The following is a 27,376-nucleotide window of genomic DNA, read 5'->3' on the forward strand; positions in this document are numbered from 1 at the left end:
AGCCCCATAGGTGGTCCTTCTTTAAGTAGCTTTTCTTTTGTCCTGGTAAATAAACAGCAGGCAGGGCAAACACTTGGCTGGTGGTCAGTTATGGCCATTCAGCCCTGCTGCTTTAGTGTGCAGTCATTTGGGTGCTGGGAGGTCAAGCAGGACCCTTTCCCATCATTCCCATTATCGGTTACCAAAGATACAACTCAGGGTCACAGGCACTGACGTCCACTGCCCTTGGGGTGTAACCAACATGGATCACCCAAAGGCAAAAGCACCACTAAACAAAACTCTTTGAATGCTGGTAGTGCTCCTTCTCTGTCCCTTTAGTCTCAGCCATCATATACAGGGCTAGAGCTAAAGTTCCTTTTTTCTTTGCCATATAAAAATGACCATGGAAAGTGGATTGACTCCATATTTATGAATCACTAAAAATCTGTATATTGACAGATAGCAGTTGGATTCCATTTTCCAATTGAACATTGCCATTCACAACAATTTCATAGGATGAAAAGCACTCGTTCATATGTTACTTGGATAGGTGTGACAGTCATGCATATTTGCAGTAAGGCCAAGTTATGGAAGAGAAAACAATACTAAATAATAAAGAAATTGTTATGCACAAAGTCATTACTTATTAGATCCTGAATGTTGATTGTCTAATAGAGACGTACTTTCTGGGTCTAAATAAGAAAAAAGTTATGATATAACACAAATCGCAGTCATACAGTGGCATAAATACATGAAAGGTAAGTGCTTAATTCTCAATTCTAGTTAGTGACAGATGAGGAATTTAAAAAATATATATCACAATCACCCAAAACAGTGCTGTACAGTTCTGTGTCATGAAGCTCATCTGAACTACGTGAACATATTGACGGAGGCCAAGAAGACCTCACACTTCTGAAAACAGGAGTGAGTCAATTAACTTCACAACCACAGTTACAGAAATCTGATTTAATTTCTTGCTTTTCACAATGACAGGTGTTAAGACTGCAAGGGAGAAAACATATCACACCGGCCAAGTGATTGAGTGATCTGCAGGCACTCTTGGCATGTAAACGCAGCTTTTGGTCTGAGAATTCTCGCAAGGAGGTCTCCCTTAGGACAGATTCGGCTTTTATCCCTAAACACTTCTCATCATACAATGTCAATCACCTCATTGAGCTGGAAACCTACAAACTGACTCCTTGTTTTGTAGGAGTGGACTATTGAAAGAACTGGCATATGAACAGACCACAATTAAACTACTGTGGAACATAGGACAAGGCCCAGTCCGAAACATGTCTATATAGGTGGTCTAAAGGCCATTAGGTAATGTTTACGAGAAATATGTTCAGGCCGTTAGACGTCTTCCATGGAACTCTTGATATCTTGGAAGCTGCTGTCTGGTCTTCCCTGTACACCTCTGTGAGATCCTTAAGGTTTTAAAGACATCTTGTGGTTTAACAGTTTGGAATCACACATGGGAAACTGCCTTAGATACAGTGAGGGGAAAAAAGTATTTGATCCCCTGCTGATTTTGTAAATTTGCCCACTGACAAAGAAATGATCAGTCTATAATTTTAATGGTAAGTGTATTTTAACAGTGAGAGACAGAATATCAGCAAAAAAAAATCCAGAAAAACGCATTTCAAAAAAGTTATAAATTGATTTGCATGTTAAAGAGGGAAATAAGTATTTGATCCCCTATCAATCAGCAAGATTTCTGGCTCCCAGGTGTCTTTTATACAGGTAACGAGCTGAGATTAGGAGCACTCTCTTAAAGGGAGTGCTCCTAATCTCAGCTCGTTACCTGTATAAAAGACACCTGTCCACAGAAGCAATCAATCAATCAGATTCCAAACTCTCCACCATGGCCAAGACCAAAGAGCTGTCCAAGGATGTCAGGCACAAGATTGTAGACCTACACAAGGCTGGAATGGGCTACAAGACCATCGCCAAGCAGCTTGGTGAGAAGGTGACAACAGTTGGTGCGATTATTCGCAAATGGAAGAAACACAAAATAACTGTCAGTCTCCCTCGGTCTGGGGCTCCATGCAAGATCTCACCTCGTGGAGTTTCAATGATCATGAGAATGGTGAGGAATCAGCCCAGAACTACACGGGAGGATCTTGTTCATGATCTCAAGGCAGCTGGGACCATAGTCACCAAGAAAACAGTTGGTAACACACTACGCCGTGAAGGACTGAAATCCTGCAGCGCCCGCAAGGTCCCCCTGCTCAAGAAAGCACATGTACAGGCCCGTCTGAAATTTGCCAATGAACATCTGAATGATTCAGAGGAGAACTGGGTGAAAGTGTTGTGGTCAGATGAGACCAAAATCAAGCTCTTTGGCATCAACTCAACTCGCCGTGTTTGGAGGAGGAGGAATGACCCCAAGAACACCATCCCCACCGTCAAACATGGAGGTGGAAACATTATGCTTTGGGGGTGTTTTTCTGCTAAGGGGACAGGACAACTGCACCGCATCAAAGGGACGATGGACGGTGCCATGTACCGTCAAATCTTGGGTGAGAACCTCCTTCCCTCAGCCAGGGCATTGAAAATGGACCGTGGATGGGTATTCCAGCATGACAATGACCCAAAACACACAGCCAAGGCAACAAAGGAGTGGCTCAAGAAGAAGCACATTAAGGTCCTGGAGTGGCCTAGCCAGTCTCCAGACCTTAACCCCATAGAAAATCTGTGGAGGGAGCTGAAGGTTCGAGTTGCCAAACGTCAGCCTCGGAACCTTAATGACTTGGAGAGGATCTGCAAAGAGGAGTGGGACTAAATCCCTCCTGAGATGTGTGCAAACCTGGTGGCCAACTACAAGAAACGTCTGACCTCTGTGATTGCCAACAAGGGTTTTGCCACCAAGTACTAAGTCGAAGGGGTCAAATACTTATTTCCCTCTTTAACATGCAAATCAATTTATAACTTTTTTGAAATGTGTTTTTCTGGATTTTTTTGTTGTTATTCTGTCTCTCACTGTTAAAATACACCTACCATTAAAATTATAGACTGATCGTTTCTTTGTCAGTGGGCAAACGTACAAAATCAGCAGGGGATCAAATACTTTTTTCCCTCACTGTATGTAGTCACTGTTTCTAACTTGCATCTACATTTCGAGCACTGTCATGTGAGGTAAGTTTGACTCCTAGAGAGGGATTCATATCACAGTTCTGTAATCTTTGGTATTCATTTCCAGTTTCCTGCGTCTAGTTTAAATTGCTACATTTCCCTCGGAGGTATGTAAGTTTGTAGCGATAACCTCATTTGTGTCTTTTTCTAAAGCAGTTTTTCAAAGGTGTGATGGTAATGAGATGTCTACTGTGTGTGATTAAGACACATGGTATGACTGTGTGATTTCACTTTATTTATTTATATATTCAGGTCTTAATGAAGTCCATTGGAATAATTACTCAGATTTAGACTTTGAGGGAAGTTGTTCATGTTTGGTCAGTTGGCATTCTAAAGACAGGCAGGTGTTTTAAAAGATCTGGGTTGGAAAGACCTCTCTTTAAAAGCATTGATGAACGTAGGATTGCTCTACTGCTCACAGATTTAAACACTGGCCCTGCTGGCAGTTAGTTACTTGTTTTTCAATTGATATCATCTGATGTGTTGCAGTTAAAATGGCAGGGTCAGCATTTATTTGATCTTCATTATGTTTTGGTGGGAAAAAATAATATATTATTCTGCGCCTGTGAGTCAGAGACATCCACCTGCTCCACCCCTGTAGAGCTACGGCCTCATTGCTCTTTTGAACCGATTCAAACAGGCGCAAGTCTATTGAAATGAAAAGCTTGAAGGGCCAAAAGGCTGTTACAACTGTTCCCCCTTCGGCTCCCAAGCAGGTGCTCTGGAGAAGTCTGCGAGGCATACAAATAATTCATACTGTAATTCACGGCACTCTGGTGGGAGAGATGGGCCCTAGCGAAACAGGAGAAAACACTGATGTACATCTTGGGGGAAATATTGATTAAGGCTGAACATAAGTTGATTAATGTCCAAAAAGTAAATGTTAAGTGAGCATAATATTTGGGTCTTTGTTTTTGTCTCCTTTGGAATACACAATGAAAAGTCTCCATGTTCTTGCTTTAATGCATTTGGTAGTTTAACAAACACTTCCATTGTCTTCTCACTAACAAATCTAGCCTTTTTTTTTTTTTCTCTCCATGTTTTAAAATAATTGATTGGACACAGCAACTAAATGTTGTACCCAAACTTAGGTAAATACAGCAATAAATCAACAGACGTGATCTCCACTCGCAGTAATGGAACCTAGTATGAGAGAGACTGCCATTCCCTTTACAAGCTGCAGTAAATATTTTTACAGGCATAAGTCCTCTCACTTGTATTAGATTTATTTTGAGTGGAACAACAACAAAAAAAAAGCTTTTGTTGACCTTGGCTGACTTTTTTTTGTGTATTCAACTGTAGTTGTAACATAATAACAAAACCAAACAAACTAAACAAAAAAGCTTTGAAAATTCACATCACTCTTAACACACTTTTTTTGGTCCTTAAAGATTTCATTCTAAACTCATGAAATCAGAACAAACTACAAATCTGCTAATGCAATAGGCATTTTTTTTTCTTTGCAAAAATCATAAGAATATGCATTGCAGACAGTAGCCTATACTGCTATTAAAGCAAAAGACAAACAAACCAAAAAGCTTGTGTCATCAGATGTGTTTAATTGTGGTTGTATTCTCATTCTGAATTAATATGAAGCTGATAATTTAAAAGGCTAAACATGCTGGGCAATGGTTAACATGGTTAACCTGTCATAATTGGTTGTGGATTGATTTCATATGAGTGAATGCTTTGTTCTATTTATTGATAGAACCTGCTTGTAGTAACAGTTAATGTGTATTTATTTCAACACATGAATCATCTACTGCATGTAATTGCTTTTTCAGCCGATGGTATAGTCTGGCAGACTATACAGAGTCCTGTGAAAAGAAAATTCTACCTCGTACTTTTCAAAAGGGCCTTGATGAATATAAGAGCTGTGATATTGCTCAAAGGAGTCATTGTTGACACATTTCTGAAGGTTTGAAGGTGACATGTTTTGTGACATGTGTCTTGTGTGTCACTAGAGTGTATGGCAGCAGTTCTGATCCAAACATTCAATCCATTGTTATTGCAGGTGCAGGAAAATTGATTCCTGAATATGTAAATTGTATTTTACATAAGTATGAAGTACAACCTGTGGCATTCATTGACTGACACTTACTGTTTATAGAAGCTTCTGTTTAATGACTTTGTTATTGCTGTTTATATACCTGTTGTATAGATGATGAGGTTTTTCTTCATGTATACAATGCATTCATCCTTTTCAGTCTGTTTGTAGGATGTGTTTTTCCTTGTGTAGCTTCTTGGTTTCTACCTGGTGCCTTACATCTTCTGATGCAGAGAACGTTTTTGCACTTTTGTGGAAGACCAAGAATTATCTTCAGAACCAGAACAAATATTGGCACTGAAATGCCTTTGCAACCTGAAACATGGTTTGAGAAAACAGATGTGCAAATTTAAAACTATTCTACTTAGAACAGTCAATGTAGTCTAATGTGCATATTAACTTGCTCAGAAAACTTGTGTATTTAAAACCTAGAACTATGGAGTAAATTTAAAACCTTGGGAAGATTTTTTTTTTTTTTTAGTCTATACATAAAGAATATAGTATGAGGCATACTATGGTTGGTAACAAAATCTAAACTAGATGGACTAAATTAAACAAAACTGCCAATACATGCGTTTGGAAGGTTTTTAAATTGTATTTTCAGATGTGATATACACCGATCAGCCATAACATTATGAGCACTGACAGGTGAAGTGAATAACACTGATCATTTCGTTATCATGGCACCTGTCAGTGGGTGGGATATATTAGGCAGCAAGTGAACATTTTGTCCTCAAAGTTGATATGTTAGAAGCAGGAAAAATGGGCAAGCATAAGGATCTGAGCGACTTTGACAAGGGCCAAATTGTGATGGCTAGACGACTGGGTCAGAGCAACTCCAAAACTGCAGCTCTTGTCGGGTGTTCCCGGTCTGCAGTGGTCAGCACCTATCAAAGTGGGCCAAGGAAGGAAAAGTGGTGAACCGGTGACAGGGTCATGGGCGGCCAAGGGCTCATTGATGCACGTGGGGAGAGAAGGCAGGCCCGTGTGGTCCGATCCAACAGACGAGCTACTGTAGCTCAAACTGCTGAAAAAGTGAATGCTGGTTCTGATAGAAAGGTGTCAGAACACACAGTGCATCGCAGTTTGTTGCATATGGGGCTGCGTAGCCGCAGACCAGTCAGGGTGCCCATGCTCACCCCTGTCCACTGCCGAAAGCGCCTACAATGGGCACTTGAGCATCAGAACTGGACCATGGAGCAATGGAAGAAGGTGGCCTGGTCTGATGAATCACGAGTTTGAGGTGTTGACTTGGCCTCCAAATTCCCCAGATCTCAATCCAATCGAGCATCTGTTGGATGTGCTGGCCAAACAGGTCCGATCCGTGGAGGCCCCACCTCGCAACTTACAGGACTTAAAGGATCTGCTACTAACGTCTTGGTGCCAGATACCACAGCACACCTTCAGAGGTCTAGTGGAGTCCATGTCTCGACGGGTCAGGGCTGTTTTGGCCGCAAAAGGGGGGCCTACACAATATTAGGCAGGTGGTCATAATGTTATGGCTGATCGGTGTAATTGTCTTATACAAAATGTGATCAGCCCCTCAAAAAGGCCCAAGGAGAACCCTATTACTAATCATATATTTTTCCTGCGTTCATTATTTACGGCGTGTGTGTTATAAAAGGCATGTAAATGCATTGAAACCACTCGCACATTCCAGTTCGTTTTGTAGTCCACCCTTGTCAGATGGGAAAATGGCAACATACTTTTTTTTTTTTCTCCTCTAAGCAGTTGTAATGAAAACAATCATTATCGATGAACACATCCTGTTACTTGTAAACATTAGGGTGTTTATGGTATAAAGGTTTTAAAGGAGAGAGCATCTCTAAGCTTGTGATGAAACTTGTCATTAAATATACATACATGTGTGTTTGCTTTGATTCAAGTTTCGCTTTTAAGTCTGAAGGGTAGCTTACAGTCTGAGAACCTATAGGCTTGGTTTCTTATTCTACAGCCTTTTGAGGCTGTTTTTATTTTTTTGTGAGGAGAGTTATATAAAATGTTTATTGTAATTATGATGAGTGTTGTTGTTATTTAATTGTGTAGTTTGTACATTTTACATGCATGCTGTTCTGGGAATTGTTTCTGTGTTCATGTTCCAGGGATGTTTTTTTATAAATAAACATTCTGAATCAATTTTGTTCTGCTGAATTGGCAAAACCTGATACGAACTGCTCTGGAAAGCTTTGTTTTAGTGACTCACGATTTTGCAATCGTAAAAACCCCATAATAACCTGGGTTTGTATACTGCAAATAAAAGATAACTTAACTAACCACCCTTAAATCACAGTCAGAGAAGATTGTTGTTTGTTAAGAAAACACTAGAAGACTTATTCCAGTTCATAGAGTACAAGGAAAAAAGCAGTAACGATGACAGAAAAAGTATAAAATGTTTATAATAAGGTATTCATTGAAATATAAAGATAAATCTGCTTCATAAACTAAAGGTTTTGTAGATGAGTCCAATTTTTGGTTTGAAATTGGTTTGAAAAAAGTGTATGTATACAAACGAATATAATGTTAGTGAGTAAAGGCAGGAATTTGGACAGAAACTAATCCTGCATTTCTCTCTGTTGAAAGATTTGAGATTTCATTCCTCATTTAATTTCCTCCTATAAAACCTGGTGTCTTTACAAAGCTTGACATTGTTTCAAATTGCTTGATTGTGTGGTGCTTGCTGGTGGTTCCTCTAATCTAACCAGCACATGGTTTATTGACTATGCATCTCAACCTTTGGCTGCTTTCTATAGTAACTATATCAGTCAAAATCAGTAATGGCTCATGCCCCCCCAAAACACACAGGGTTATTTAATCAGGAATATAATTTGACTTTGTGCACGTACACGATCGTAGAGATAAACATGGTACTTTTCTGTTCATGCTACTGTACTGTAAATTAATTTTCATACAGAAATGTGATTTTTCTTTATACAAAAGCTTCTGGGTTTACAAAGATATGGATTTCTACTTGACACTGTATTGTTTTCCATCTTATCATCTCCCAGTTGCAGGCTTGTCATATTTATCTTATCACTTTAAAAATCATCCCCTCAGGCTAATGATAAGCAGAATCTGGGCACTTCTGTATCTCTTGATGGACACATTTGAGGATATTCAGATTCTGCAATTTTTACTTTTGTTGTTTATAGGGTTTACATGTTGGCAGTGATCAGTGTGTGGATTTTTGTTCTTGTTATTTTTTGTCTCTTGGAGACTAATATAGCTGAAATTAATTTTAATATTATGCCAGCTCATTTAGAAGATATTTTACCGTTTGTCATATAGTTCTAAGTAGTTATATTGGAGGTTGACGAATACACAATACCAGGGAGATACTGAGATCATTATGCTGAGATCTAATACATTATAACAATAACATTTTGAACAGAATCACATTCTAATTCACCCCCATCTCTATTTTGTTTTTCATCTACCTTTTTCTGAAAAATGGCCACCATAGGAGGAGCTCCCCCATTCATCACAATGATGTACGACGCCATTAATCCTTCCTGAAAGCTTGACACACAGAGCCGCAGAGCTGGCAGTGGCTAAACTTTCGTCTCCTCCCCAGGCTCCTCTTTGGGCCTGCTCTGTGTTTATACCTAAGAACACCAGTGCCAGGTGCTGGTGGGGCCCTTGAGGTGCATAACAACCACAGTGTTTGGCTCAAGCTTGTGAAACCCGATAATTGGCCCAACTTTACCTTTGGGTCACTTTGGGGTGAACAACCACAGGGGATTGCAATATGGACAGTTGCCCCAGAATGGCTTTGTACATTAGCCTTCATGGTTATACCTATGAAATAAACAGACCGTTTTTGTCCTTTTAGCAGGGCCAAACTGCAACACCATGTTGTTGCTCTGGACATTTTGTGGCAAGGTGTGGTTTTTACAAGTTGCATACAGGGTGATGGAATGCTGGTATGTTTGTTGACATGCTTCTTAGAACCTCAATGTTCATAGGGTACCTGATTTGTTGTCATTTTATTTCTAGCAATTTTAGTTGCTTTTGAAGTCATTACTGACAGTGGGAACGATCTCTTAATTAAAAACACTCGCATACATGTATACAACTGGAGGAGGCTAGTTGATGGGGGCACAAATAAACCAATCCATGAAGGGTACTGTGTTAAGTTGCCTGTATTTTACGGCTGTATGTCACCACCAGGAGGGCGATTCAAGCTAAGAAGGGACATATATTGCAGCTGGTTCTGCCTTAACATGGTTCCTCTCAAATGTCTGCTAGAGCTGATTCTATATGAATTCTCAGCAGAGAGCAAATAGGCCCTTTTTGATGTATTCACAGGTTGTCCTGTGTGTCAATATATAGGCAATTTATGCCTTGCCCTCAGGAGGCTATGAAGTGTGTATTGTTGATATTCGTTACCTCCGTTGCGACATAATATACACAGCAGCTGTTCAGCCAAATGACTAAGGCTGTGCATGGAGTAAAGTTTAGATTGTAAATGGGTTGTTTATGTTTTTAAATTTAAATGAGAATTGTATACTTATGTGATTTGGATTATAGCACTTAGCCTAGCTTTACATACTAGGGAAATGAGAAATGTCTGGAGAAGCCACTGTAATCTGAGCATGAATAAATATCTATAGAAACAGCAGTACAATTGCCTCTGGTAATGGAATGTTTATCACGCAGATTGGGAAAATAATGCAGGGGAAGCTTATGTAAAATTCGTGGGTGGGGGGGGGTTGGAAACCTGCATAAATATGCAATCTCCGTCTGTGTCTGCGACATAGAAACTATTTAAGTTCTTATTAGACTTTTTTTTCCCTCGCTCTTTCTTTTAAGTTGCTCTTTTCTTTAATGAAATTTATTTCTGGGGATGGCTGTGCAGAGATTAAAATCTCCCGGCTCAGGTTACCAGCTTGGAGAGAGAGTCATCAGCGAGCTGTGACCAAAGGGCAATTTGTAATTACCTAGCCTAGTGGTAATGGAGCCTAATGCCTTTAACATGTGCATTAGGGATGCCTTCCTAAGCGGGGAACACATTCCTTTCGCAGGGGTCAGTTTGCTTTCCCAACTCCCACAGTGAGCTTAGAGCGCCAAATAATGAACCTGTTCTTGACATTAAAATGGCTGCTGGTTCGGTTCAAGTAAATCATTATTGGGATTAACAGGTTGGAGTCAATAAGTTTGGTAGTGGGTACAATCAAGAAATCCAATGCCTCTTCACTGGGAATATGCAGAGCATCAGCAGTAATAGTTTGCCTATGCAAAAATCAATCAGTCTCCGCAATGAGGTTTTTTTTTTTTGCAGTGGATTTGTTTGAATGTTCTAGGAACTGCCTTGAAGCAACCCAGTTCATATTATCATACTGAGATTATAGAAAGTAGACTAATCCTAGTGTATGCATAATAGGCATACCTTGAAATGCCAATATCTCAATTGCATTTAATTAGTTGTACCTAAATCATAGTGCATAAGGACAAAAATAGTTATTTTTCCTTATTTATGATATTTATGTTTCAGAGAAAATTGGTTGATGAACCTCCATATCATTCATGATTCCTACATTATTTGCTGGAGCATGACATGGGATACCTCCTGTTTATATCACAGAGAATATATTAATTTGATTTGGACTGTCAGCATCATTGTGACTTCAATATCATGGCATCAAACTTTCGTATATTGATTGGTAAAGGGCTAAGTAACGTGTCTGAAACCCCAAGGCTTCACTGCTGTCATGCTTGAGGAGGCAGAAGAGGCCCAAGAGTTACAGAGTCCAGTCACAGCCGTCTCTCTCCCAAGACCAGCATTAGGTGAGATGGGAATTGTGACATTTGCCTAGCTGCTGAGGCTGCTGTTAATTTGCACTCACCCCAGACAAACTCCATCACCTCCCCTCCAGCCATTTTGTTGTTTGCCTTTTGTTTTGATTCGCGAGTGGTATTCTCCAGGAAGCTGAAGCAGACCTTTTGCGTTGGCAGTTGACTTGCCATCACAGCTGTTTCCTTCAGAGCACTCCGTGCGTAATCCCTGCAGGGGTCTGGCAGTCTCCACCTAGACAGCCCAGCTGAATGATATTGTTTCCACATCGTTTGTGTTTCCATTAACTGGCATAGTTTTCCCTCCCTCGCGTGCACCTCACTTTTTAGGAAGAACAAAAAAGAAAGCCCACCCATTCCTATATAAAAGTACATGCATCTAATTTGGAAAAAATGGAAGGTCAAAATAATATGCAATGATCACTTTAATGATTGTCAGATAATGGAAACAACGTCCACTTGTGTCCTGTTTTGAGTTGTAGTCAAATAATAACATTACATTAATGATTCCACATAACTGTAGTCTAGATCACAGCCTTTTGCAAGTGTGCACAGACATTTTTCCGCTGCAGACATATTTTGTATTTCTACTAGGCATGTTATAGGCCTAGTCCAGGTAGGATGTTTGACATCCAAATGCCTATTAACAACAACCATGGTGATACTAATAATGATGATAATGTTGTGAATAATGTTGTCTGCATTATAAATTCATGTTTTACTTTACAGGAGTTTCCAAAATGTAGTTTCCAAAAAGTGGAATTGTTGTTTTAAATTGTTAGAAGAATAGACTGACTGGTGCAGGTTTATCACTGATAATTGATCAATGATGAGCTCTTGCTAAGCATCTCCGAATTAGAAAAACTGCCTTATTTGGAAATATTGATGTAAGTAAACTCCCAGGAGAGAGGGAAGTCTAAGGTTGGGATCCTCAGTCTCATTAACCACTCGTCTATTTGAATTTGAGTTGAGCGCAGGCCACAGCAAGCATGTGAAATAGGCTAAACCAGCTGCACTCACTTGTTCAGCAATGAGGTTGTAGGTGTTACATGACTGGGGATTCCCCAGGTAAACAAATCCCGATGACATAAAGCCTGCAAAACAAAATGAGTCAATAAAATAAACACAAAGTCAGTTATTGTTTCAGCCATTATAAAATAGACCATAATTAGAGAGTCCTCTGCAAAGACATAGCACATTCAATTAGAGACAGTGGCAGACCGTTATAAACAAAGCCGGTGCTGTTGTGTGTTAGCTTAATGAGAAGGTTTGCATTATGTTTTCATGGTTTTGAATTCACCCAAAAATGCAGTGTGTCATGGTTGCACATAAAGTACTGAAACTGCAGTGCCGCAAACAGATTTTCGGAATTTCCAGTAAACTTTAATTGCAAAACGCTTGTCATTAAAAACTCATAAATATGATTTCTTTTTATTGTTCCTGAGTCACAGTTTGGTTTTCGTGACTACTCTGCACATTCTTCATTCAATGAATAGTGGGAGGGGGGTGAGGAATCTTAGTGGCTAAATGGCCATAGGTTAAGAAATCTTTGGGGTGGTAGTTTAAACAATTGTAAACTACTCTACTAAATGTGCAGCAATGTTTTGATTTTGTATTTGTAATTTCCCTTTTTTTGGTCATCTGCATGGAATAACATTCCCACTCACAAATTTTTGCAGGTGTCTGGATAATAATAACTTGACTTTCATTCATTGGTGTAATATCTAGCTTGCAGGGCAGTTTTTGCCAGTATTGCTATGTTTTCAGGATGTGCTGTTTTTCTCTCCTCAGAGGGTGTCTGTGAGATCTGGCTAACCAGTGAAGACACAGGAGCCTATGGGAGAGACATTGGCACGGACCTGCCCACCCTGCTATGGAAGCTGGTGGAAGTGATCCCCAAGGGTGCAATGTTGAGACTGGGCATGACCAACCCTCCTTACATCCTGGAGCACCTGGAGGTATGAACATAGAGGCACCACTCTCAAGAGTAGAGGCTTTTGGCAAGTCCCCTTAGCACAGGCCAGTGATAAGCAGTTCATCTGACTGATACTCTGGCTCTTAGGATGAACAAATAATGTGTTCAGGGGGAAGATTTGGACCGGCTTCTGAATTCTACTGCTCTGCTTTTGTCATCTCTCTGCCTCACTTCTCTTATATGAATTTCAAAACCCTAGTCCTTATACATGACTCCCACCAACAAGCTGCCTCTTCTGACCTCGTCTCAGGTCTCTCCCTGTATCTCCTATTGTCCTTGCCGTTCCTCTACTGCAGATCGATTCGTTATGCCTTACCTCAGGTGCGCCGACCTCCCTGGCATGCTCTGCCTCTCCCCTCGTCCCACAGTGGTGGATTGAGCTGCCATTTAGAGATGCAGTGTCTTACCACCTTTCGACGCACCTGTATAGATCACAGCCATGGGCCTTTCTGGTCTTGTCTCTTATACTACTGTTTCCTTCACTGTAGTGATTTTTATTGTGATTTACTTTATCGTGTAGATGGAGAACATTTTATGTTATTGTTAGCTAAACCGTGTAATTGGTATTGGATAAAGGCATCTTTTTAATAATAACAATGATGATAATAAAAATAATAATTATAATAAATGTACAGTATTAAGCTAATTTAGCTGTGTGACAGAATATTTAGAGTATGTATAGCTGAGATTGCTAACAAAGGATTATTTTGATTAGAAATGGTTGCAGTATAATACTAGCAAAATGTCATCTGATGTATTTTCCTTGATTTGTTTAACTTTATTCTTCCTTCCTTCGTAAGGGTTTCAGGTAACCCCCAAATATATGGGGAACTAGCCCTGCATCAGTCATTTTCTCATGACCATCTTGATTGTAAAAGCCTATTAGCCGGACTAGTGCAGTGGACATACATTTGCCTTTTTCCACGAAACCCCAGGTGCAGTTTGGAGTCTTAATCCTCAAGTTGTGGGGAAGAAGTGCTGGGGGATGCAGTTTTAATTTGGTCTGGGTTAATTGAGGTTGTAATTTTGTCCCCATAAGTATAGGTTACGTTTATGCTCCGTTACTTTCAAATTAAAAACTGATGAAGCTTTTTTTATGTTACAGAATAACAATTAAACGCTAATTAAAAATGTAGGGTAGGCGGTATGTTAGTGTGGACACTTACTCCATCTTATCAACAAATGTGGTTATCATACATTCCAGATTTGCTCAGTTGTTAGGTATATGAAATGAGTTTTTTGTTCACCATTTTTAACCATGTTTATTTTTAGGTTTTTCTGTATACATTCTATTGTATTGATAGCCTAACTCAGGTGGTACTGATAAGTTATTGGGGATAAAAAAAGCAGCAAAAGCACAAAGGCCTTGGCTATTAAATTTAAAACAAGGATGCACACTGCATTATGAAGGCCAACCTAATTCATCTCATTGATGACTGCTAAAGAAAATGTCAAGTGCACGTTCCAAAAACATTTTAGAAATGTCTGTGTTCAGGAAGATGGGTGCTGTTAGGCCAAAATTGCTTCAACTGCCCATTCCTTTTGGCATTTTTTGGCGGATGTTAATGGTATGATGAAAGGTAGGACGGCACATCTTAGCAGAGCTCTTTGTAACTTCCTTTTTTTTTATTTTGAAATGTATATTTTTTTACTGTGATTCTTTTATAAATGGTTTACTACTTCCAAGAGTTCTGTTTAAATCTGAAAGGAAGAGACATCAAATTATAGGCTGCTTTTAGCAGTAAAGGCCATGTTACTCTACCTTATGTCAGGCTTATAAAAAAAATAACCATATAGCAAACCTTAGCTAGTAGGCAGGGAACAGAAAGGTTATTATAAGTCTATCTCTGTCTCTTCTCCTGTGAATTGCAAAGCAGCTGTCAAACAGAAGAGGGGGCTTTGAATTTGGGAGGATGTGGAGAGAAAAGGGGAGGGGACGTAGGGTGTTATCAGTACCTGAGTGGAAAACTGAAGCAAGCGAAGACACGCTATAAAACCAGGTTTCCAATTAAAATGCTAAAGATTAAATTAATTTAGTAATGGGTGTCCTTTTTAATATTCCTCAGCACCTTCATCTTAAGTATATCCTCTGTTGCATTCATACAGATCTCACAATTATCTTTGATATGCTCGACCAAAGGAGTTTAGGAAGTACAATTTAAATGCAGAATAGCTCGGGTCTCCAGGCCTGTTAGAGGTAAGTCCATTGGATACCGTGCAAATAAATTAATTCCCTTAAGATTTAAGACTGGTTTGAGAAAGATTACTTTGCTCTTTCAATCTTGGGATGCTATTCAGAAGGAGAAAAAAAATGCAAGGTTGGGAAAAAACACATTCTCAACTTAGCAAATATAACAGTCTTAGACAAGAAACGTTTGCTTTCCTTTACAATGAAATGCTTTTGAATATAAATGTATTTAAAATTGACATTTTCCCACTTCCATACCTTCCAATATGGAACAGGCGCAAATTACTCAACTCCACTCATCCTTGCAGGAAACTAGGACAGGAGCCCTGGAGCCCTGCAGACGGTCAGCCGATCAGAACTGCCCAGAGAGCTGATTTCACCCATGCAACAATCTGAAGCATTAAAGGATAAAACTAAACAAGGCCAAAGAAATCTGACATATTCATAGATCTTGATTAGAATTAGTCTTGGCTAGAGCACAGTCTAAAGCCACGCCAAGCAATAGTAATTCAGGAGTTTCATTATATATATATTTTAAAATCTAAGATAGATTTGCTGAATGAAAGTGTCTCTTGTCAACTTAGTATTGTGGACCAGCATTCCCGTCTTCTCATGTCTGCTGTAGGCTGAATTGCTCTCAGGATGCCTTATAAACTACGTTGGCAGCTCATATGCAGTGTCCTTGTCTAATGCCTCACATTCTCTAAACAGAAACACTGGGCTTGCCTTCTCCTCTGTGCAATGTTGTCACCTGCTTTGTTCTCCCTTGTGTCACCTGCCATTCAGGGCTGACCTCCACTTTACAGTACCTTGCATTCCCTTAGAGTTTGCAGTGCCCTCAGCCTGCTTTTAATTTGCTGTTGTATTCATCACAGGAATGCACAAGATTCAGGTGCATCAGTTTCACTGCTTAATGAGCTTGTTATCTCTGGGTGAAAAATACAACTGGGGAATCAGTTAGTTCTCTTTGTGTTTTAGATGGTTTTGTCCCAGATCTCTCCAACATGGCGGAAACCGATCAACATTCTTTCCTGTCATGTACCTTAATGAGCCCGTTTGTTTCCCATGTGGATCATTTCACTGGTTTGTGTGCATTTGCATTCATGCGTGTTCAGTTCCTACTGGAACTTATGGTTAGTGTTCACTTACAAATGCTAAACCGAACAGTAGAAATCTTACTGGTTTGGTTATTTCACCATCTGGCTTCAGTTTATGAACTGTTCTGTGTCTATAAATACTGACACTGTTTTTCATTATACCAGATGAGGGCATTTTCTGCCCCACAGGATTATACTGTGCACCAACATCTGCAAGAATTTTCCAACCAGACTGTCAGTCTAAACTATGGTCAATCATGGGTTGAGTTTGGACCAAAGTTATTCAATTACATTCAGTTTGGAAGAATTACTCTAGCCTTCTGGCTGAATATTCACCTTAATTAACATCCCAGATTATTGTATTTTCTTTCTGCCTGTGATTCCACTTGTTTTTTTTTGCTTTTATCCATTAGGTAATTTAGATGTAGCCCTATATGGTCAGCCAACTCAAGGACCATACAATTGAGCATTTTTGCACTGGATATGCAGTGTAAGGAGAGGTCTTGAAAGGTATTTCTGACTAAGCTCTGAAGGTTTCACAAGTGTAAAGGTCTGACCCGCGGGATTACAGTATTGAATTACCTCACTTGACAAAAGGTAGAATTCATACATTGTAATGGTCAGCTAATGAGTAGTTATCTCATTACAATAAGTGTTAGGGTCTTGATCTGAACTGTGCGCTATTTCAATTAAGTGTGTCATCACATTCAGTAGCTCTGATAATGTTCAAGAAATGGATTAATAATTTTTTTTAACATGAGCTGTTGACAATTCTAGCATAATGCAGAGAGCCTCAGGATTGCAAGAACTGAGTGTAAAAACCTTTTATCTCTCTATAGCTATTCATTGACATTACCAGCAAATGCTGCCAAGTGAACATCGCATCCAGCAATGTTACCAATTTCTTTATCAGCAATCTGGGCTTTCATGTTGTCATGACTTTAGCATTCCACTGGAAACAGCCACATGCCACAGCTGTATTTGTCTTGCATTCTTCCTCAGTTGTGGTAAATTTGTATCACCCAGGCTAAACTAAGTATACTAATAAACACATGCTGCCTACTATAAAAGCCTTCCACGGTACCAAATATAGTGCATCAATTGAAAATAAACAGCTGGCATTGTGTTTTATATATCTGGTTTAAAGTATACTTCGCAGCATGCAACATTTTCTAGACCTGTGGAAATAACAACATGGAGAGAATGTAAAGAGAAATTGGTATCAGGGGCCACTCTTAATTTGGAGTCCCGACAATCTGCAAGTCTGCTGAACAAATAATTACTAAATAATTATAGTCGTTATTAAACTTTAACCCTTATTTGCATTCATGGAATAGCGTAACCTCTGGTAAAGGGTTGTATTACTTGCATCGGGAATTACATCACGCATTTTTCTGCAGTTTCCAATCAGCTCGTATCACAGAGTTCAATTGGACGGCCTGCTTATCTTTAAGGTACCAGACTCCATAACTCCTGTCGGCTGTGTCTGTGAAGCAGGTTTGACTCAGGTTTTGGTCATATCCTGTTTCAGTTGTGTTATCCCCCCCCCTACTATTCAAGCCTTTAATCTACAAGTGAGACATGTGAGAACACTTACAGTTCAGTCAATTATACCCAGGGCCCCAGGGAAGCGAACGCAATTTGTATTTCAAGCGCTGACTTCTAATTTCACACGAAACATGTACGATTTTCATATTAATGAATCTCCAGAGACTTTGTCCATTAGTGGCTTAATGTACCATTTTAAGAACACTAGGTAAAATTGATGCTGAAAAATCTTCCAATCAGTCGGTAGGTACGGGAAGGTATAGTTGGAGGCGGGTTTGGAGGTCATTCTTTGCAGTTTCTATGTAGAGTCATTTTGATACCTAGAGTGAATAGGTATCACTGGAACAGATGAGTAGAGATTCATTCAAAATGTAAGTCATTTATTTCCTTTTTGTAAAGGAAACTTGTCTATTACTAGATGCATCCAATGTAAGGAACTTCAAAATATATATCCTAATATATTGTGTTGGTGCTGGTGGGATGACCCTTACAACTGGAAAACTCAGAATAACTGGAATACTTTTTTTTTTTTTTATGTAGGTATTTGGCTAATGTCGAATGAGTCACATAGACTCATTGTATCCTCTGATTGGGTCTTAAAAATCTTTGAAAGTTGCATATCTTTACAGTGCTCTGAAGTACCATTCTCTATCTGGTTTAAAACTAATATTTTTTAAGATCATTTAATATATAGGCCTATACACTGTATACATATACTATAAATATGTCTCCACCCCCCCTGGGTTAATACTTAGTAGAGGCACCTAGAAGTCTTGTCACACATTTTCGATTGGATTAAGGTCAGAGCTCTGTCGGGTCCACTCAAAGACATTTACCTTTTCGTTCCTAAGCCGTTCCAGTATAGCTCTGGCTGTGTGCTTCTGGTCATTGTCATGCTGAAAGGTGAATTTGTGTCCCAGTTTCAGTTGTTTTTCAGAGGGCAGCAGGTTTTCCTCAAGTATTTTTCTTTACTTTGCTACATTCATTTTCCCTTCTCTTGTGAAAAGTGCTCCAGTTCCTGCTGATGAAAAACATCCCCATAACATGAGTAGGGATGGTGTTTTTTGGGTAATGCTCTGTGTTGAGTTTGCACCAAAGATAATTCTTTGCATTTAGGCCAAAAAGTTAACATTTTGTTTCATCAGACCACAACACTTTTGGCTACATGACTACAGAATCTCCTGAGTGAGTGTGTTTTTGATACTCCAGATGGGATTCAAGGCAGGCTTTCTTGAGTAACATACAGGCATATTTGTGGATTGCTTGGGATATTGTTGTCACATTCTCACTTTGACCAGTCTAGATTATAAAAGTCTGTAGATCTTACAAACTTGCCATTGGTCTCTCTGATCTGTCTCCTTCTTGCACAGTCATTCAGTTTTGATGGATGGTCTGATCTAAGCAGGGTCTTGGTGGTGCCATACACCTCCCACTTCTTAATAATCATCTTGACCGTGTTACAAGGGATATTCAAGGCCTTTGATATTCTTTTCATACCCATCCCCTGATCTGTACCTTTCAATAACTTTGTCCCGGAGTTCTTTTGAAAGCTCCTTGATGCTCATGGTTGAGTCTTTGCTTTGAAACACACTGCCCAGCGGAGGGAACCTACAGGAACTGCTGAATTAATCCTGACACCATGTGACTCTTGTGGCTAATTGAGGATTGCAATTACAAGGGGGGTTGTAAGATAAATGGGAAAAAAAAGATTTTAATGCATTTAAGTTCCAAGCTATAAGGCAACAAAAGGTGACACATTTTCATGTGGGTGTATACTTTCTATAGGCACTTTATGTGTATGTATATATACATCTCTCTCTACATCTATCTATAGTTATAGATCTATGTAATGTATATAATTCTAACATTTTACAATCATACCTAAAGTGTTTTAACCTGGGTAGAGGTTATGTATGTTGGCTGTTTATTTAACCTATACAACAGAACTGAATGAATACCTGAATAACACTTCACATTGTATTTTGTATTTATCTTTTTAAGTAAATTCCAGTTTGTTATTATTTATATGGGTTTATATATAATGAAGATAGCCTAAAACATGAATAATGATACAAATGTGTTATCAGCCTTTATTTGTTTATTGTTATGGAAATGGTATTTGGTTTAGCAGGCCAATTCCTGATCTAAATCTTAATGTCTTTCCTTTTCTCTTTTATTTTTGCATCCGATCTCTAAGTGTCCCGAAGACCGTACTCGCCCTACAATTTTTGGTTTTGGCCTTTGATGTCATGCAGTTTGAATTCACCAATAATGCAGTATTAGATTTTTTATTTGATGTACATCAAGGTTTGAGACAATAATAAAAACATAACAATTTCATCCAAAACATTTTGTCACATTTTCAGTAGGTCTTCATCAGAAACAAATATTGTATTGCACTGTATTATATTAGTCTTTTCAATATATTACTAAAAGCTACGTCTTTGAGGCTACACTTTGAGACAGTAGGAGATTTTAAAGTGCCCTGTGAACAAAAATGCATACATTTTTATATTGATATATTTGTGCACTTGTTTGTGTTAATGTATATAGTCATGTGTACAAAACCCTTTCCATAAAATTAAATAATACATTTTGATTATTTTGGCTGGTAACACATTTGGATCACTATTCATGTTTTAGGCCACTTCTTTTGTTTGCTTGTCATTTTGCAGACAGCAAACTCATTGTTTATTTTATGAGAATTAATTATAAACCCATTTAAATGATAAGATATTAATTAATTTATTTATTGCAAGGGTGTAGATTTACTATCAGGAATGAAGAGACCTAGTGTGGTAAAGTGTCAGTTGTGTATAATTAGTTCTGTTTCATATACATACATAATAAAGAGTCAACATAACCTCTACCCTGATCACAACATGTCTGTTATGATTGTTGAAACATCAGTACTATATATATATATATATATATATAATATGAAATGCAACTGAAAGTCTTGCTGCTTTCTTTATTATGTGATTCTATTGATTGTTGAACCCTATCTTCGTTTTGAATGTTAATGTCGTTTGTGTTTTTCGCTGTGCTATTCCTCCTTTGTCTTATTGGGTACTGCCTACGTAAATTACAACAAACATGGCAATTTGAACTGGATAGCCATAATCACACGTGGGAATACTATGCAATTTTCACTTTATTTTAATTGCAGTAATTAATCATCCAATTTAGACTTGTACACCGCTGTAATATTGGAAAAGGCCTGGGGAAATACAGAAAGCAGACAGATTTCCACACGGACAATAATAGTGAACACTAGACTCGGCTCTGAGGGCGTGTCCATACGAATCTGTACCTACGTCACAGCATGGCATCCATACCAGGAACACCAGCTATTTTATTCCAGATCAGACTGACATCTGAATGGTTTTGTGTTTGATGAAGATGGTTTTGGTCATACTGTTATCATATAATGATTAAATAGTGAGAGCTGCAAAGTATGAGCTAGCTGGTGTATTTAATTATTCATATTTTTATTGTACATTTGTACCCTTATTATTAAACTTGAGCAAACCGTCTACACATACGGTTGCATCCCAAACACACATTGCTTTTTTGTAGCGCATCTCTTTTCAGCGGTTCAGTTTGAACTAACGGCATAATAAGCGACAAACATTTCAATGTCCCAGTCAATGTACGAGTCCCTCTTGAGTGTTGATTCATGTAAATATCTATAACAGTTTGAATGCCGAGTACCTGTTTGTCTTTGCTGAGCAGGGGCTTTGAAGCCGCCTCTTTCTTCCCCCCCGAACACGCTTTACAAACAGCACTAAGCGGCATCGTTCACACCTGCTGGCGACTGGAAGTCTTGATTTTACATGACCAGAGCTGTAGCCTTTGTAGACACCTATCACAAAGGCTTTTTATTCCCACTCCTCTCTGCCATCTGTGGACTGCATCTTTTACAGAGGGGTAGCCCTCTGATCTCTGTAAGGTGTGAAATGCCAAACGTGCCAATCATCGCGCGGCTGCCTTCCCCAGACGGTTCTTCTTCCCGGTGTGCCGTATCCGCAGGGAGCTCCAATCACAGCTCTCTCAGCCTGGCCCAGCTGCACGCACTCGGCACACGGCTGCTAGGGCCTGCTTGCATGTTTCTTCCCTTCACCTTGCCTCTTGCAGCTTCTTGTCAGACTGAAGCTTTTCTTAAATTAATTGCATGGCCTTTCTCTCTCTCTCTTTCTCTCTCTTTCTGTCTATTTATGTTTTTATGTATTGAGCTTTATTATATATTTCTTTCTAGACCACACCTTCTCCATTGTGACTTATAGGTTACATAAGCCTTACAAAAGTGCAGCAAAGCAATTCAATACAAGATTCAGATTAAGCATTGATACAAAGAACACTTTAAGAATTATGAAAGTGGAGTTAATAAAAATACAAAGCATACAACCTAGATCAAAGAGGTAACAAGTGCAGACATGCTGCAGTGAAGTCCTGAGCTAAATGGATGGGGCAGAGGAGAAATCACAGCAAACAAGAGATGCACCAATGTATAAATACGCACAAGGATAATTATAGAAACTTTAAAATTAAAGCTTTAAAACAAGAGATGCCTTTGTGGTAAAAGTATTTTACTTATACCATATCTTCTGGTGTATAATTCTGTGTATTTTGCTGATTATTCCTGTATCTCTTTTTCAAGTTTTTTTTTTTTTTAATCTGTGGAATGCATTTCTCTAAATTTCTATTTTCAGATGTCTCTCTCCAAGACTTAAACACTGATTTATACCACCTTTACTACTTAATCATTCCTTCCCACTCTTATATAATGAACCTTAAGGAACCTTGATGTTTCTGTAAATGTATGTTTGTATATTATAATACCAAGATCACATGCATGTGTTAAAAAGTGTTTATTAATGATTTTAGTAATATCATCTCTCTGTGTACACTTAAGTTACAGATCAGTGTTTTCCATTTTCAGTCTACATTCGTAAACTTTTTCAATATCATCTTAATCTGTTAAATGCGCTGAAATATATTTGTCGGATAAACCATTCTGACAATTTTATGAAGTGGATCAGACCATTTCTTTTTTTTTAATTGCAAAACCCCACACCCCACCAATATCAAAGACAGGAATCTTGAACATCTGTGAGCAGTGTAGGAGGTGTGAATATCTGAAATTTAAATCAGTGGGATTTATAATAATGAAGGTGTATGTAATTCCAGGAGTCTCACTTTTTGGCAGAGAACTATTATGCAGTTTGCAACATTACGTTCGCTATATTTTGGTTTGTGGCTGGGCTTACGGAGACCATTTCAACCCATTCTCTCTCGCCTTCATTCAGGAAGAAAGTGAAAATAGTCTCAGACATTCACAGTTGGTTGCAGCACTGAAGGTGTGCTTTGTCTAGAGACCCCTCTGTTGGCTAAGACTGTCAGCCTGTATAAAAATGGGTTAAGGGCAGTGTGTCTAAATCATAAATGAAGAATGCTGGTTTTAGGGAAATAAATGTGAATGTAAATGGCAATCGGGAATGAACAAGGAGTCATTCATTGATTGCAACATGTACTATAGCAGGTTCTGCAGCCACCAAAATACCTTGAGGACATTCATTTAGTCTCTGAAAGAATGACATTTTAATGGATTAATTATCTTATACAACATAAAGAAATACTCCACTTTATTATAGGCAGAGAGTTATCTCTGCAACTGTCAGTCTAATCTCATTCTAAATTAACCCTCCAGCATTGACTGCCTTGCATACATATGACAGTGATACAGCCATCAAATTCAACATTGACTGGGAGATAGCAAGGACAAAATACAAGGTCTAGGCCTGTGTTTTCCTTCATAAAACCCAAAGCTCTTACAGTGTTTTGAGAGGTCACAGGAATCTTCTTAATATTTACATTAGTCTACAAGTAAATGGGTGCATTTAATTCCCCACTCAATGTTTACTATCATATGGACTTCACATGGTATTTTCAAAAAGTATGAAGATGGCATTGGATAACATTGAGGGCTGTATAAAAATGACAAATTGTACTGACTGCATTGCTTCTGTGCACACCCTCCTTTCACCCAATAGCAACCAAGGTGACATCTATAACTTCTGGAGATATGAAACTGTCAGATGACCAAAACACAGTGCAAGGTTACATTTACAGCATTTTGACAGAATGCACGTGGACATTGTGTACTGAGGAATACATTTTTGTTTCAAAAGGCAGATTATTATTTTGCACAATTGTCATAGTTAAACATCTATATACCGGAAAAAAAAGGAATATAATCCTTAATGGTGTTCTGGTTAAATGACTCGATAACACTGAGGTATAAATGCATGGTAAGGTTAGCTGTGAAATTAAATAATACCGCTTTGACAGACCCCCGTGTAACTTCTCTGAGGGTCTGCACTTTGCAGGAGCAGATGCACGCTCACACAGATTGACAGCTGTGGTGGCTGATGAAGAGGAACGTGTTTCCTCCTGAGCCTCATGTTGAAGACAGACTCTGTCACTCATCTGTTGCCTCCCTCTTTCTTGCTCTATCTGCCATGTGCCACCCAGGATAGTGACAACATCATCTCTGAATAGGTGTTGAGAGAAAGTGAGTGAGAATTACATTTTAATTCAGATTAGCGTTTCGGTGTGAATACAGTCTGTACATTAAAGACTTAAGTGCTTGTCTGAAACAGAGATAATGAATATTGAGAAGTATTTAAATTCAACTCCCTAACAACCATTTGGTCTGATCATCTATATGTAGTCAAATTATGATTTGTGTGACCAAAATTGATGATGGATACCATTTTCTCAATTTCTTGGATTAAAAAATCTCAGCAAACTTTCTATTTTTTAATTTGATCTATATATAATAAATACAACTTTCATTTTCCATGTGCCTGTGAATGTCCACTTTCAAGTTTGGTCATCACATGCATGTATTCATCAACCTTATTTCCTTCAATTCTTCTTAAGCCCTTATGGGAAAAATCTATACCTGCAATGCAAGAGACATAGCAGAAACACTGAAGTTTAATGGGCATTTAATTCACCTGATACCCAGTCAGTCATTTGGAATAAAAAGCAAAGAGAGTTGTGAGCAGAATGTATTAAAAGACTTACTGTGGTCATCAGAGTGCATGCTGGGCCAACTATGGGCAAATGTTTTGGCTTTGTTTTTGTACCTGAGATAGTCAAGTCATAATGCAGTTTTATTTTCAATACATATACTGATAATGAATACATAATTCTGACTTTATTTGTTTTTGCGTATGAAAATTGTGGAGGACCTTAATGTTGACATAAAAAGATCTATTTACCCATCTAAAATAATGACCTTGGAGTCTGCAAGATAGAAAGCCATTGTCCAGTTATTTTTCCCTTTTATATAAATATATTGAACAAATCACAAAAGCCCAAATGACTGAACATGCAACACTAACAGATTTATCTCTCTGAGTTTGATAATATGAGAATTTGTTATATACCCGTAGAAATGGAGTGACAACACCTGCGTAGTGAGAAATGTGTGCTTCTGAGTTTGCACGTGCAAAAGGTGATGTTTGCATGCATAAAATGCACACAGATTGTCTGCTTTGAATATCACTGCAATGATGCCAGACCTTCCTGAAAGGGAATGTGTTTTTGGAATTGTGTTCACTTCCGTAGAGTGACAAATGTGTCTGTTAATACAACTGGGCTTCATGGAAGAATTCTTCAACCAATTACTGTCATCAGATGATTTCCAAACAGACATGGTAATGTTTTGTTGCTTATAGTGGATTATAATACCAACTTTAGGAGACAGCTTGTTGTTTCTCAATACTAATCTCACTGCAAAGTGTTATGTTCACCAACATCAAGATAATCCCTTAATCTTTCAAGGTAATGATGGCATATCCAACTCCACAAATCTTGAGGGACTTCTTCTGCAATCTGGGAGCAACCTGTATCTCTGGATCTTGACCTGAGTGAGAACTGTGAGATTGTGTGAGAAGCCGAGTAGACGTATAGCATCATAATGCTATAGTATACTTTCCAAATTCTCTGCAGTTTCTGTTAAAATTATCTGAACTATTAAACAAAAAATATTGTCTATAAAGACTTCCGGACATATTTGTTTTGAAAGCAGATTTTCCTTTGGAAATGTCTAAAATTCAATCTGTTGACATAAAAAGCGGTTTTCCATTCAGGAATTGTGATGAAACTTCTTTAATATTGTCAGTTTTTGCAGATTGTGTGTTTTGAGCAGGGAATGTCAAAACACGTGCTTGTCCAAAGAAAGCAAAAACTATCCAGGAAATACAAATCCAACGACCCTCCTGGCGATGCAGTGCAAGTAAAATCGTTATGTTCATTTTCTACTTTAGAGAAGTATAGAGAATTTGTGATCTCAAACAGTTTCCTTTTTTGAATTCCCTTGGTGCTGTTGCACACTTAAGTGGACCGCTGAGTCTTCTGAAATTATTCTAGTGTGTTTAAATGTGCCAGGAATGCTTATAAAACTAAATTTCCCTTGTATTATTTTTTATCTGTACATAATCGGTTCTGTTGACTTGATAATGCTTGATTGCTAGTTAAGTTACAGATCCAGTTTGAATTGATCTGTGAAAGATGAGTTAGGAAAGTCCTTCATCCACTCTCATTACTTTAAGTAGGTTTAAAATGTAATCTCATATTATGTAAGACCTGCAATTCTTAAACAGTTCTACTGACCCTATACGGTACTTGTGATCTTTGAGTTATTCAATTAAATTGTATCTGTAATCTATTTTTTTAATCTAGCAAGTTCTGAATATCTCTAATATATAATTATTGCAGGGAATTGATTGAAATAAACTATAATGACTTACATATTTATTACAGCAATAGTGGTGTTATTTAAATGGCTTTAAACCACAGTATTTTGTTGCTAATGCTCAGCTTGTGTGGGTAAAATGAGGCTTAATCAGCCCATTCATGTGCTGTAATTAGGGTAAAATTAGAATTCCCCTTGTTATTTCATAAGTAATAAATTCACACTATTTGATTAAACAAAGCATTACAGCATTTCTAAATGGCATATTTCCAGTTGAAATATGTGAATGTAATCATTATTCAATTTCATAATCAGAATTCTTTGTTCTCAATTAGATCAGGAGCACATAATGCTAATTTGGACATTCTCTTGTGCTCATATGGTTTTTGCAAGGTAAGATGTAAATTCAACTTCAGACGGCCTTATTGAAGAAGTCTACAGTAATATATATATATATATATTAATATAATATGTGTGTTTGAGAGGGAAATCTAGACAGGACTGTGTTATGTTAGATTCCATCCACATTATTTTATGGATTAATAATGAATATGCATTTATTTTCTTTCTCTCTTTTAAGTGGAAATACTTTCAGCAACTCCTTTGTATAAAGCCTTAGCATCTTAGATCCTTTCAAATTACACATTGATAATTCATGATGTGAAAGACACACGAAACATTACAGCTGGGCTTTGTACAGTGTTTTTTTTCTTTCCTGTCTGACATGAAGAGTGTCTTTGAAGTTGTCGTCCTTACAAGATAAATTGCCTCTCGCTTGCAAACTGTTGGCTGTGTTTTGTTGCTGGCCGCGCAAAGAGATGGGCAAATCTTTATCCACTGATAGTTGTGG

The 27,376-nt window shown here is 38.3% G+C and overlaps 1 protein-coding gene across 1 annotated transcript in view; it reads left to right on the forward strand.

The window, feature by feature from the left end:
* cdkal1 (CDK5 regulatory subunit associated protein 1-like 1) overlaps positions 1-27,376 on the forward strand; it is a 399,108-nt gene that overhangs the window by 203,169 nt on the left and 168,563 nt on the right. Inside the window, exon 9 of the mRNA XM_066690832.1 lies at positions 12,743-12,909. Within this exon, the coding sequence (XP_066546929.1) occupies positions 12,743-12,909 (167 nt within the window). The remainder of the gene's footprint in view (positions 1-12,742; positions 12,910-27,376) is intronic.

Source organism: Amia ocellicauda, chromosome 18 (genome assembly GCF_036373705.1).
Source record: "Amia ocellicauda isolate fAmiCal2 chromosome 18, fAmiCal2.hap1, whole genome shotgun sequence".
NCBI classification, from domain to species: Eukaryota; Metazoa; Chordata; class Actinopteri; order Amiiformes; family Amiidae; genus Amia; species Amia ocellicauda.